Genomic DNA, 12,443 nt, shown 5'->3' on the forward strand with positions numbered 1-12,443 from the left:
GATGGATGGAAAAACATTAGAGCAGAGCTGTCTGAGCAGGAGGAGATGTTCAGATCTAAACATGGAATGAGGGACTATCAGGTCAACATGCCACAAATGTCTTTCTGTCTGCTGAGGATGGGGGGGCTAAGTGTCTGCAGACGGACCAGCATTAGCACTCATGTGCTGAATGTGCAGCTGGGGGGAGAAAAGAGGAGAAACTGAAGGAAGTTGGAGCCATGCTGAGCGGTAGCTGTGAACTGTATCGCCATAGGAACCGTCGGCTGGCCTCGAAGGCCTTAATCTGCGTCTTTAAGAGTCCAAACCTCTACTTCTTCCACAGAACCAGTGCTGCGGCGCTCAGGAACCGGACGACTGGAACCAGAACCTCTACTTCAACTGCAACGTGACCAATCGTAGCAGAGAGAAGTGCGGCGTCCCGTTCTCGTGCTGCATCCCCGACCCCACTGTGAGTGTGTCGACCGATCGCTATTGATCCGTTCGGATCAGAAGGGATTCGAACTAACCCGGGAATCTTCTGCCTCACTCTCTATGTTTTTCAGGACTTGGTGATAAATACTCAGTGTGGCTACGATGTGAGGAGTAAAAAGGTGAGGGGACTGTCAGGAGAATCCTCGGTCCATGACCCAATAGTGATGAGCTGGCTTCAGAATAACATCCACAGAAAATCTGCTCTCTCAGTTCTCCTCCAAACCTTCAGTTAAGGTTATGAAATGATGCTTTGACCAGATAATTACCAAAGTAAACATCCTAGTTCTAAAGCCGGGACCAATATCGCACCCAGCCGGTCTACGACGTCCACTGACCTTTTGTTGGTTTACCTTTAGCCTCGTTTCCACTGAGTGGTCCGGTCCGGTATGGTCCAGTTAATTCTGGCAAGCATTTCCAGTCACAGTGTAGGGGTGTGTATTGGCAAGAGCCCGGTGATACGATACGAATGGAAATGCCCAGCTCACGATACGTATCGTGATATATCCCAAGACTGTGACACTTTTTCACTATTTTTTGAAGTATATGAATTAGAAAGAAAAAAAAACTCCACCTGAATATTGATTAATTGTAATAAAATGGTACAATATGTTTTATCCATTTGTTGGGGCGGCTGTGGTGCAGCGGTAGGGTGTCGACCTCTTATTGGAATATTGCCGGTTCGATTCCCGCCTTGACACTGAACCCCACATCGTCTCTGGAAGGTTGGGGCCAGTGTTCAGCATCAGTGTGTGAATGTGTGTGTGACTGTAAAGGTAGAAAAGGCCTACACAAGTACACGCATTTACACGCAATGTTTTTATGATGTATTGAAAAGAGGTGTAAGTAATATCGATTCAGTGAAATATCACGATAATTCATTTGGCGATATTTGTATCAATTTCAAGTGCTTTTTTCTCAGTTACAATTTTTTTAAAAAGGGAAAATATCGTCTCTCGTACCGTCATGGGATATATCGCGATATGTATCGTATCGTGCCATGTGTATCGCAACATGCATCTCCAAACTCTTGCCAATGCACACCCCTAGTATTGAATATTGTGTTAAATGTTGACTCTAAATGTGTGCAACGTTATACTAAATGTAATCAACCAAACTTTGAGAGTTAAACTGATAAAGTTGTTTAATCAATGAGGTGTTACAACCATCCTTCCATGTCTGGTTTTAAAACAAAAAATTTTTTTGAAAAAGACTTTCAAAACGTACCTGTGTCTCAAAGAAAACAAGTCTTAAACCATGTTTAGTTTTATCTATGTAAAGACCGTGGATCCGTCTTAAATATTTGCCGTTTCATCTTGGGTCCTTAAAGTGATGGAATGAAAATGTTGTTCTGGTTCTGCACAGGACTGGACCGGTCTCATCTTCACCAAAGGATGTATTGCTGCCCTGGAGGAGTGGTTACCAAGAAACCTGTACATTGTGGCCTTTGTGTTCGTAGTCATCTCCCTGCTGCAGGTAAACAAGAAGAGTTTATCAAAGATATCGTTTGGGCTCAAATGGTTCAGAGAGAGGATTAGTGGTGATCACGGTTGATCTTTTGTATAGTAGCTTCTTCTTATCTGTTTGTTTACCGTGTTCACTCTTGTGTTTACCGGTCTGATCTGTCTGGTTTTCAGATGGTGGGGATCTACTTAGCCAAGACTCTGATCTCAGACATCCAAAAAGTCAAATTCAGATACTAAGATCTTCATCCGCAGGAGCCAAATCCAGATGGTTCTGGTTTCTGCTCTCAGATGTGCCTTCTTCTCCTCCCTGTGAAATGGACGTTTCCATTGTTGACTGAAGGGCAGCCATGTCTGCTGCTCAGACGGAGTAATGATTTTGTTTTGCTCTCTGAAGGAGATCCACCTTTTGTTGTTTTTCAATTGTTCTTGTTTTGATGGCGCTGTTCTCTGCACCAGGACAGCTTCACCTTTCTGCCTTAACTTCTTCTCCATCAGTTCAGGTGCCTTTCTTATTAAACAAGTGGAACCCATCTGGCAGCCACCATCGGGTCAGTTCAGATGGTCTTCTCAGGTCTCATCTGTGTCACATGACAGAGATTTATGTCCAATAACCAACCCCGGTAAAAGTGCCTCTGTGAACGGCTCAATCGTCCAGCCACTGGAAAACACCTGAAACTGTGGGGGTTTCCCATCGAATATATGAAGGAGATCTCATTTTCAGTGTGAGCACCTTACTTACCTTTCTTACTTCCTTGCAGAATGACACTCCATGTTGGTCCCTGATAGTGATGTGTGCTCAGCAGGTCCAGGTCACATGATCTACATGACTCAAGTGCAGTTGGAGTTAATAAAGTTTTTTTTTCAACGCAACAACTTTTTGTAATTTAAAATGTTTATATCTGAACAGCTTTTAATGTGAAGTGGATGTTTTTGTATAAAATAAATTTTATCTTTTTGTATTCAATATTATTAAAGGTGAATTTTCATTGATCTGGTGGCACTTTTTCTGTTTTCATGACCATTTTTAGAGGTTTCTAACACATTTCAACACAATAAATTCCTAAAATATTCATCATCCATCCACAGGACTGAGCTCAGGTGTTACGGTCTCTTTTGTGCAGGAATGAATTCCCGCGTGCTTGTGCTATTATCGATCATCGATAGATTTTTGATGAATTGAATCAGTTTCGTCCATCGCCTTGACTGGAATGGGTTTTTGTAGTCTTGCGGTTTCGGGATTCCTCGGACTGAAACCCGAGCCGCCGCCTCCTCTTCAGGAAGCGCGCGCCCCAGCAGGCGGAGTCGGAACCGTGCAACAGCGTCGCGCTCGCGGCTCGCTCCCGTCTCGGCTCGTGGACCACCGGAGCGGCGTTCTCTTCAGTTCGCTGCGTTTCGGGCGGATTCGGGGTTTAGCACGGGAAGAGTACGGCGGCAGGACCAGACCCGACTCGGCTCGGTTCCGAAGGCTTCTCCCCTCCGCTGTGGAAAACTCCGAGGGAGGCCCGCAGTGTGCGCTCCGCCTCCCGCAGGCCTTCGGCCCGGACTCCCGCGTTTCCGCAGCAAAATGGACGGATTCACCGGCAGCCTAGGTGAGTCCCGCCGCCGCGGCTCCCCCCTGACCTCCATGTTGCTTGCCTGCAGGGCGGCAAACTGGTGGAACCCGCGCGCGCCTCGGGGGGCTTTACACGTGTCACTGCTGTTTTCATCGAATAAACCGCACCGCCCCTCCGGCGGTCGCGGGGCCACAAAGCCAACACATTCTTGAGGAGATGGGGAGGGGGGCACGCGTCTGTCTGACGGTCCAAAAGAACCCATCAGAACCCGAACGGTTCTAAATAGCTTAGTCTTGTTCAGAGCGTTAAGGGTGGATGTTTGTAGATATTTTAGCTAACGAGCACGAGCCATCCATCGAACTCTGGTTCGACCCGTAGACCTTCTGGACCTTATAAGCACCACATCAGGGTTTTCATTTTTAGTTTCCCGATCTATCGTGAAGAATACATTTATTACCGATGTAATTTGTTGCTAATGTTTTTATTTTATTTTCCCGCTGATTTTTTTGTTTGTTTGTTTCCTGTTGGCTTTTTTCCCCTCCTGCTTTCCGTCGTTTGCCACCTCTGTTCTTCAAATCAAACTTTATTTAAACATTTGAGACAACAGAAATCTACGGCGGTTAAAAAAAAAATCTTCCAAATTAAAACGGGGCTTTTAAAAACAAATTGAAATAACTCAGGAAGATTCAAACAAAGCCACCCCCCACAAACAAACTCAGATCTCTACTTCCGGTTTCTAAACGAATATGCTTAAAAAAAAAATAAATAAATAAACGAATGAAAAATAAAAGGTGCTGCCACAAGGGCGTCACTGAAACCACATCAGGACCATCCCCATAACAACGCCCCCCAGAGGGTTAGGAGTGTGATGGACCCCCACAAAGAAGGCAAAACAAAGTTTCATTTAGCCTCCACCCACGCGAGAGTCTGCAGGATTTGGCAGAATTAACTATTTATTTCCTGAGTTAATATTAGCACAAAGTTGAGTGAATTAGTTCCAAAGGATTTTTACATAAAAAAAACAAGTTTGATATAAATTATCTTTTAGAATGTATTATGTTAAGAACAGAATAAAATGATCTATACAAATGGTATAAAATTAAAACAATTTCAATCATCCTTATAGGGCTGGAATTTAGCTAATATTTCAGCTGTATGCTAGCTGTTTTGGCTAATTTAGGCTTTTTTTCCCTGTTTTTTTAGGCTAATTTTGCAATTCACTAATATTTTAGCTAGCTATCTGCTTCAGCGTTTTCAGATATTGATTTCAGCTATCAATTTCAGCGCTTTCAGCGGCCAAATCAGCTTACAGCATTCACACTAACATTATATTATGGTATGTATCTCATTTTTTGTTAGTTTAAAGGTAATGATGGTTGAGATGTGTGCTTTACTTCCAATTTGGGCATGACCTGATTAGTCAACTAATCGGAAAAAATAATCTTAGTCGACTAATAAATTTGTTTGTGGCAGCACTACTGTTGACACTGATTAACCTGCATCTGCAGATGACAGCATGTCTGCTGCTAGCGTCTCAGACGTCAACGACCGTCTGTCTGCGCTGGAGCTGCGCGTGCAGCAGCAGGAGGACGAGCTGATGGTGATGAAGGCTGCTCTGGCTGACGTCCTTCGTCGCCTCGCCGCCTCCGAGGATTCTGCCACCGCCGCGACTAAGCAGCAACAGAGAGGAAAAGGTAAGTCTGTTCCACCAAGGAAGTCCGGTTCTGGACCTGCTGCGGTTCTGACTGTGTCGTCCTGCAGGTGGAGGTGCCCTCCGTGAAGCTTACTCCATGTCCTGCATCACCAATGGAGGTACACCTGGACGGAAGAGGGACTCTGCCTCCGTCACCAGGAAGGAGACGGTTTCATCAGCTGCTAAGAGGTAAAAGCAGGTGTGATCGGTGGGCGGAGTCTGGAACGAATGTGAAGGTCTGTGCTTTGTTGAATTTCTGCCCAGTTTCAGATCCATAGCAGCATCTTTATAACCCAGTCCACCTGTAGGTTTGGTCACATGGTCTCACTGTAGGAACCAGTCTAGAGGCCCTGCACCGTCTGGCTCATACATCAGGACTCTGTAGAACCAGTCTCTCACGGTCTCGGTTCTGTCCACAGTGGAACAGAAAGGAAGAAGGAGCTCAGCAGCCAGCTGCCTCAGATGGAGGAGATCCAGGAGCACGAGGTGGCTCCCCACCCTCAGGACTCCTCCCCCAGCCCTTCCTTACCCCAGAACTCCCCTAGACCGGCCCATCCCTCAGACAGCAGCAAAGGCCACGCGGCGCCTAAAAGGTTTTTGCCTGTCGACCACATCTGACCTCACTTCCTGCTGATGCTGCTACTAACCTCGCCTCTAAACACCTGAGGTTCCTCTGTGCTCCGCCCACACTGGAGTCACCTGAGCCGAACAGTGTGGGCAGGGGCGGAGCCAGAACAGGAAGCAGGTGAACTGAGACTCTGCAAAGCTATTTTCACACGTGTTCAGCAGCGTGGGGGGGCATGTCTGTTTCCAACACCAGAAAAAATCACAGAAAAACTTTTTATGAACAACAATAACAGCCATGATCCTATAATTAAATCTTTTACTCTCAACTGCAATTTTTATTACACAGTAGAGCAGTGTTTGATTTGTATCGTCAACAGTTAAAACATTTTCAAAAGAGCAATACATTTTAAAAGTGGATTAGGACGAATTTTAATATGACTTTTATTTCTGAAATAAAAAATGAAAACTGTAGAAAATATGAAAACATTAAGATTTATTTTAAATACACAAAAAAATAGAAACATGTACAGTAACTTTTTTTTACACCCTTTAATAACAGAGCTGTCATGGGCGACATGCTTTTCAAATTACTGTTACTCAAAGAATGTTGACGCAATTTCCAAAATTCACTTGGATTCTCTGGAACCATCTTTGGGCCAAAATGCAACACTTTATGTCAAAGTCAACGTGGAACAATTTATGTTATAGTTCACGTGCAAAATTTTATGTTAAAGTCAATGTGCAATACTTTACACAAAACTAGACGTGCATTGTTTTACTTTAAAATAGACACGCAATGCTTTACGTTACACGACATGCAGCAATTTACGTCGAAATGAGACATGCAACACTTTACATTAACGTCAATTATTTCAAAGTTGACATTCAAAACTTTAAAGTCAACATGCAAAACTTTACAATAAGTTGACATACAACACTTTACGTTAAAGTTGACATGCAACACTTTACGTTAACGTCAGCATACAAAACGTTATGTTAAAGTCAACATGCAACACTTTACAATAAGTTTACATTTAAAACTTTACCTTAAGGTCGACATGCAACAGTTTACGATAACATTGACACGCAAATCTTCACGTTAATGTCGACATGGAACACTTCACGATAAATCGACATTCAAAAGTTTAGGTTAAAGTCTTGAATATCACCAAAAGATGTTTTTTTTTTTCCTGCTGCAGATTTGGCTGGAGTTACGTTAATTGCGTAAACTTTCTAAGAATTACGCTAATTTAAAGGTCGTCAACACTGGAGCTAACGCTCTGTCTTTAAGAGGTTAAAGGTCAATAAAAAATGAACTTTAAACTCACCTGATCAGACAGGAATCCAGTTCAGGTGATTACTGTAAAGAAGCGCTTCGGTTTTGGTGAAGTCTTAGATGTTTGGAGCAGGTTCTTCAACCCCCTCCTCAGATTTTCTGCTCCATGTGTGAAAAAGCTTCTCAAACCAGATCTTGGTGTCTTCTGGCTCAAAATTTCAGGATCCTCCCAACTTTTTTGTGTCTTTCTGCTTCCTGTTGCTCAGCCAAACAAACTTCGAAGCTGCTTGTGTTCGATGACGGCGACTAATGTGAACTTCTCTTTGCTTTCGCTTCGGAGCGTCCCCCCTCTTTAACCTTCTCGGCTCCTTCTCTTCCAGCTGGTATTTTGATGTGTTCCAGCCTGGAGAGCTCCTTGTTTGGTTTTTAAAGGAGGAAGCGTCTTATCTGAGCTAAACCTGCAGAAAGACACCTTTACACCAAGACTTTTCAGAATAGAATTCTCCTAGTTTGTCCTGCAGAGATCAGAAATTCTGCTTGGATCTTCCAGAAGAAAAGAACTAAAGGGTCTATGCAGGTGCAGCTCAGAAGCTCCTCCTCCTGGTGGTGCTGCAGGGATAATGAGTATCTGTGTGTGTTCATGTGCTCAGGGGTCCTAGCGTGAAGCGGGCTTCAGGTATGGAGCGCTCTCAGAGCAGCACATGGGACTCCTCAGAGGACAGCCGGAGCAAACTGGTGAAGGCCGCGTCCACCTCCAAGCTGTTGGCCAAAGCTGGGAAGAACGCCGACAGGTAACTCTTACTTCCATTTGGTGGGGGGAGAGATGGACCCCCTCCAAATGAGATGTGGGCTTTCTTGAACCACATGGGTTTTTTTGCAGGATCTTGTAAATTTGTAATGCCATATCTTTTGGACTATAAGTCATCCAAAAAAAGAAATAAAAAGCATATATGTGTCACATTGGAGAATAAGTTACACTTTTTGGAGGAAAGTAAAAGTGCGAAGTATGCGTCAAACTGGTGCCTACTGTTACTGGCGTTTTTGGTTGTTGGTACACAACACATAACGAAGAACTCAAGGATTCATTCAACAAGTTGTTGAAGGAAACTTTATCATGTTGTAATCTTACATACTCATCTAAATAATTGTCTGACACACTTAAAATCCATAAGGCTGTTTTTTTAAGAACATAAAAATGAGAATTTATCTAGTTTGTATCCCAAAAAAGTGAAAGCACCCCTTATTTAGAGTCTTCTTGGTTTGTTTACGTCCATCTTTATCATTTACTGCAGGATTGACGGCACTTTCAACGGTACTTCTGTCTTTGGAGCCCAGTTTGATGACTTGTTCTGAGGAAGGAAAAAATAAAGACAGGAGTAATTATGTCTTGATTCAAATAAGACAATTATTATAAAGACCAGGTCAAGAGGAGAACGATCAGATTCTCCTCCATGTTTGTTTTGGACGGTCCTTCTTCTGTCAGTGGGAAATACTGATACACACCAACAAAGGTGGCTAGCGGTCGTTACAACAGCTAAACAAACGCTTGAGGCCCAAGATTTATTTTTAAAAAATTGATAAAAAGCCAAAAATCATAGTCTTTTTCTGTCTAGAAGGTGTCCTAGCCAATGTAAAGATGAATCCAAACTACATTTAAGCTAGTTATAATAATGAAACTGAGAGAAAGGTGCTGCTCTTCATCTTAACAAAGGAAAAACATCAAACCACACACAACCTTGCAAAGATCATCTATGGTGACAGGCATCACACTCTAATGTCATAGAAGACTAGCTGTGGTCAAACTCAGTTGGAAATTGTGGTAACGTTGTTGGTGCAGGTTACCCACTAGGGCTGGGTATTAATTATAATTTACAGAAACAATTTTTTCTCAAGGGTCTGGATCGATATGATTCCAATTTTTTTCGATTATTTTAATCCTTTAATTCAATTCAATTTTGAGTTTACACATTTGTTTAGAAATACATTAATACTCTACTATATGTTCTGAATATATTTATACTGATCTGTTCCAGTTCACATACTGTAAAATGTATTAGTGAAATAATGAGATTGTTAATATCATACATTGTTACATGGATTCTCTAAAGGAGAAGCTCTAACAACATCATTAACATTGTAAACATTGTTCTGCCTCTCCTGTAGTGTGTTTCAGTTTGACCACTAGGTGGCAATTGCGCTGTAGCATTACACTTTATTTCAGAAGAAGAAAGACTGAGCAAAAATATTTTTTTTAGACCAAAAAATGTTTACTTAAAAAAACATATATTATTAAAAGTGTTCGGAAAATTCATGCCTGTGAGTTTATAAAGATGTTCATTTAGTCAGTAATGTATGTTCAGGTCGACCGAGCGTTAGCATTAGCCGTCTTAAGGGAAATTTCATTATGCATTAGCATCAAGCTAGTGGACTTTAACTTTATGTGCTAAATCGATTTATATTTTATGAATCAATTATTGATCTGTTAAGTTTAAATCGATTCAAATCGATGAATCGATTTTATGAACCCAGCCCTAGTTCCTGCAAGGTCTTAAAAAGTCTTAAAATGATTGAATTTAGGAATTTTTCAATTATTCTTTTTGAAAAAGCTTTCAAAAAGTCTTGAATTTTGATATTTGCACCCAAAAAATTATTCTCTAGGAAACCTCTGTTTCTAATTTCTTGTCAAAAATTTCAACCAACTTCAACCACGATTATTTTTGATGAGATGATGTAAAAAAGAAGAGCGCTAAAGCATCATGGCACAGACCACAAAAACAAGATGAGAAGCTACAGTTTTGATCAAAAATTGGAAAATAAAAAATTAAATTCTTAAGTTTGGACATGGATAGCCTCCAAAAAAAAGGTCTTAAAACGTCTTAACTTTACTTTTCTGAACTTTTCTGGTTTGTCTTAATAGCTTGTTTACACACAAACATTTGACCTAAAAGCAAATTGAAAATACAAAAATAGTCATGTGACAACGAGCATCATCAGTTATGATAATGGTGGAACCGTCAGAGTAACAGACGTCTATTTGTTCTCTTTTAGACACAAAGAGCCTGTGGTGAGTGCAGGTAAGCTCAGAACGGTCTTCATCCTTCACCGCTCATCATCGTCACCACCATCATCATCATCATCACCATCATCATCGTTTCTTCATGTTTTGGTGTTTGAGTGACAATGTCTTTGTTTCATAGCATCCAAAATGTCCACTCGAGAGAAAAACAGCCAGGCAGGTAAGTCACATGACCTGAGCCAGCAAACGTGACAACAGCAGCTTCCTTTTTCTGATCTGAAACAATCACCCCTCTCTCTCTGTATCTCTGCTTTGCATTGTCAGCCTCGCTCAGCCACCTGCTCTCTAGCCTTCAAGCCGCTCAGGTGAAGCCACACCTGTCTGTGACTCCACCCTACCATTCACTTTTTTTTTTTTTTTTTTAAATGTCATAGAGCAGTCCTGATCATCTGATTGGACAATCACGAGTCATTTCCAGGAGTGTTGTTTTTCTACTCCTCACTCCTCCTGTTCTCAAATTTATGTACATTTGCTAGTAAAGTTACCAAAAAGCAAACGTCTTCGGAAAGTTTCTTTTGGCAGAAAAAAGGAAACGGTAGAAGAACCTTTGCCTTCAAAATAAATGAAAGCTGCATTTAACAGACAAAAACTAGCAGTCTTTAACCCAAATATGGATTTATTGTGACAGTTGTTCCCACAGATCATAATAATCATACAATATATTCAACAAACGTCTAATGTCACAAGGATGCTGCTAATAAAGCTGTGGATTCGCGTTTATGATTTTATTTTGAAAATAACACTTTTAGTAACCGTTTTTTTAATCTGTTGAACCAATAAAAATCTAGCTCACATTTTAATAGTTCCTACGCAAAATCTAGAGTACAAATTGAGTTTTAAGTAGCTGCAGAACTTTTTTTTTCTTTGTAACAGGGAATGAAGATAAATTTCCTCTCAAATGTTGAGGAAAACAAGTTAAAAAAATTGGATATCCGCTTCAGCCTTGTACTGTCTGGTCCATGAAAATCGGCCTGAAAAGGGTTGTTGGATAATTTCCTAATATATGATACTAAAGAGGCCAAGTCAGAGACGTGGTGTGTTGCTGTATGACCAGATACAAAACTGTTGCACCGTTCTTTCTATAAGTTATGCTTCCTGAAACATCAGAGACCTGCTTCCTCTTTTAAACTGTGCCCCACATCTGCCTGTCTTCAATACCACACCAGCTGTTCCTCACCTGTCACAAGTCTATCTCTCTCGTGTCTCAGACTTACCTACATGTCCCACACCTTTCCTAACGTATACATTTCTCTTATCTGTCAAACAATTGCCCCCAATCTGCTCCATCCTTTTTTTTCTTTTTTTTTTTTCTGATCTTTTCCACACTTGTGTCATCCTTCTCTCTCATCATTCCTGTAACTTTCCCTCACAACACCTGTCTTGGTCCATCCTAAATTATTTTACTTATCTTTCTTTAACTTGTCCCACACATCCTAGCTATATTCATCACTTGTGCTACACATGTCCCTTACCTGTCCCGCATTCGTCTCTATATCTTTACAACATACGATCCTTACCTGTCCGCATATGTCTCTGTATCTGTCCGGCATACGTCTCTATACTTGTCCGCATATGTCCTTTACCTGTCCACAATACATCTCTTTGCCTGTCCACAATACGTCCCTTACTTGTCTCGCATAAGTCCCTACACCTGTCCTGCATATTTCCCTATACCTTTTCCACCAACATCCCCATACCTGTCCCGCTTATGTCACTATACCTGTCCCGCATACGTCTCTGTACCTGTCCCGCATACCTCTCTTTACCTCTCCCGCATACGTCTCTTTACCTGTCCCGCATACCTCTCTTTACCTGTACCGCATACGTCTCAATACCTGTCCCGCATATTTCCCTATTCCTGTCCCGCATATGTCCCTGTATCTGTCCCACATAAGTCCCTGTACTTGTCCCGCATAAGTCCCTGTACCTGTCCCGCATATTTCCCTATTCCTGTCCCGCGTATGTCCCTGTATCTGTCCCGCATATGTCCCTGTACCTGCCCCGCATACGTCTCTTTACCTGTCCCGCATACCTCTCTATACCTGTCCCGCATAAGTCCCTGTACCTGTCCCGCATATTTCCCTATTCCTGTCCCGCGTATGTCCCTGTACTTGTCCCGCATATGTCCTTTACCTGTCCCGCATACGTCTCTTTACCTGTCCCGCATACCTCTCTTTACCTCTCCCGCATACGTCTCTTTACCTGTCCCGCATACGTCTCAATACCTGTCCCGCATATTTCCCTATTCCTGTCCCGCGTATGTCCCTGTATCTGTCCCGCATACGTCTCTTTACAATGTCCCGCATATGTCCCTATTTCTGTCCCTCATATGTCCCTATACCTG

General features: G+C 42.2%; 2 protein-coding genes across 5 annotated transcripts in view; both read left to right on the plus strand.

Moving 5' to 3' along the window:
- The window catches only part of tspan14 (tetraspanin 14), a 7,827-nt gene extending 4,903 nt beyond the window's left edge, over nt 1-2,924 (plus strand). The window contains exons 6-9 of the mRNA XM_024297820.2: nt 323-448; nt 543-590; nt 1,834-1,944; nt 2,106-2,924. Of these exons, the coding sequence (XP_024153588.1) occupies nt 323-448; nt 543-590; nt 1,834-1,944; nt 2,106-2,171 (351 nt within the window). The 3' untranslated portion in view covers nt 2,172-2,924. The remainder of the gene's footprint in view (nt 1-322; nt 449-542; nt 591-1,833; nt 1,945-2,105) is intronic.
- Nucleotides 2,925-3,171: 247 nt separating this feature from the next.
- LOC112162144 (EMAP like 4) overlaps nt 3,172-12,443 on the plus strand; it is an 18,859-nt gene continuing 9,587 nt past the window's right edge. The window contains exons 1-7 of one of the 4 annotated variants that reach the window (XM_024297816.2): nt 3,172-3,523; nt 4,996-5,181; nt 5,249-5,369; nt 5,600-5,773; nt 7,674-7,814; nt 10,072-10,097; nt 10,221-10,259. In XM_024297816.2, the coding sequence (XP_024153584.1) occupies nt 3,499-3,523; nt 4,996-5,181; nt 5,249-5,369; nt 5,600-5,773; nt 7,674-7,814; nt 10,072-10,097; nt 10,221-10,259 (712 nt within the window). In that variant the 5' untranslated portion in view covers nt 3,172-3,498. Of the gene's footprint in view, nt 3,524-3,697; nt 4,375-4,995; nt 5,182-5,248; nt 5,370-5,599; nt 5,774-7,673; nt 7,815-10,071; nt 10,098-10,220; nt 10,260-12,443 lie in introns of those variants that run through there. The other 3 variants (XM_024297817.2, XM_024297818.2, XM_024297819.2) reach the window with 3 other exon arrangements.

Source organism: Oryzias melastigma, linkage group LG15 (genome assembly GCF_002922805.2).
Source record: "Oryzias melastigma strain HK-1 linkage group LG15, ASM292280v2, whole genome shotgun sequence".
In the NCBI taxonomy this organism is placed as follows: domain Eukaryota; kingdom Metazoa; phylum Chordata; class Actinopteri; order Beloniformes; family Adrianichthyidae; genus Oryzias; species Oryzias melastigma.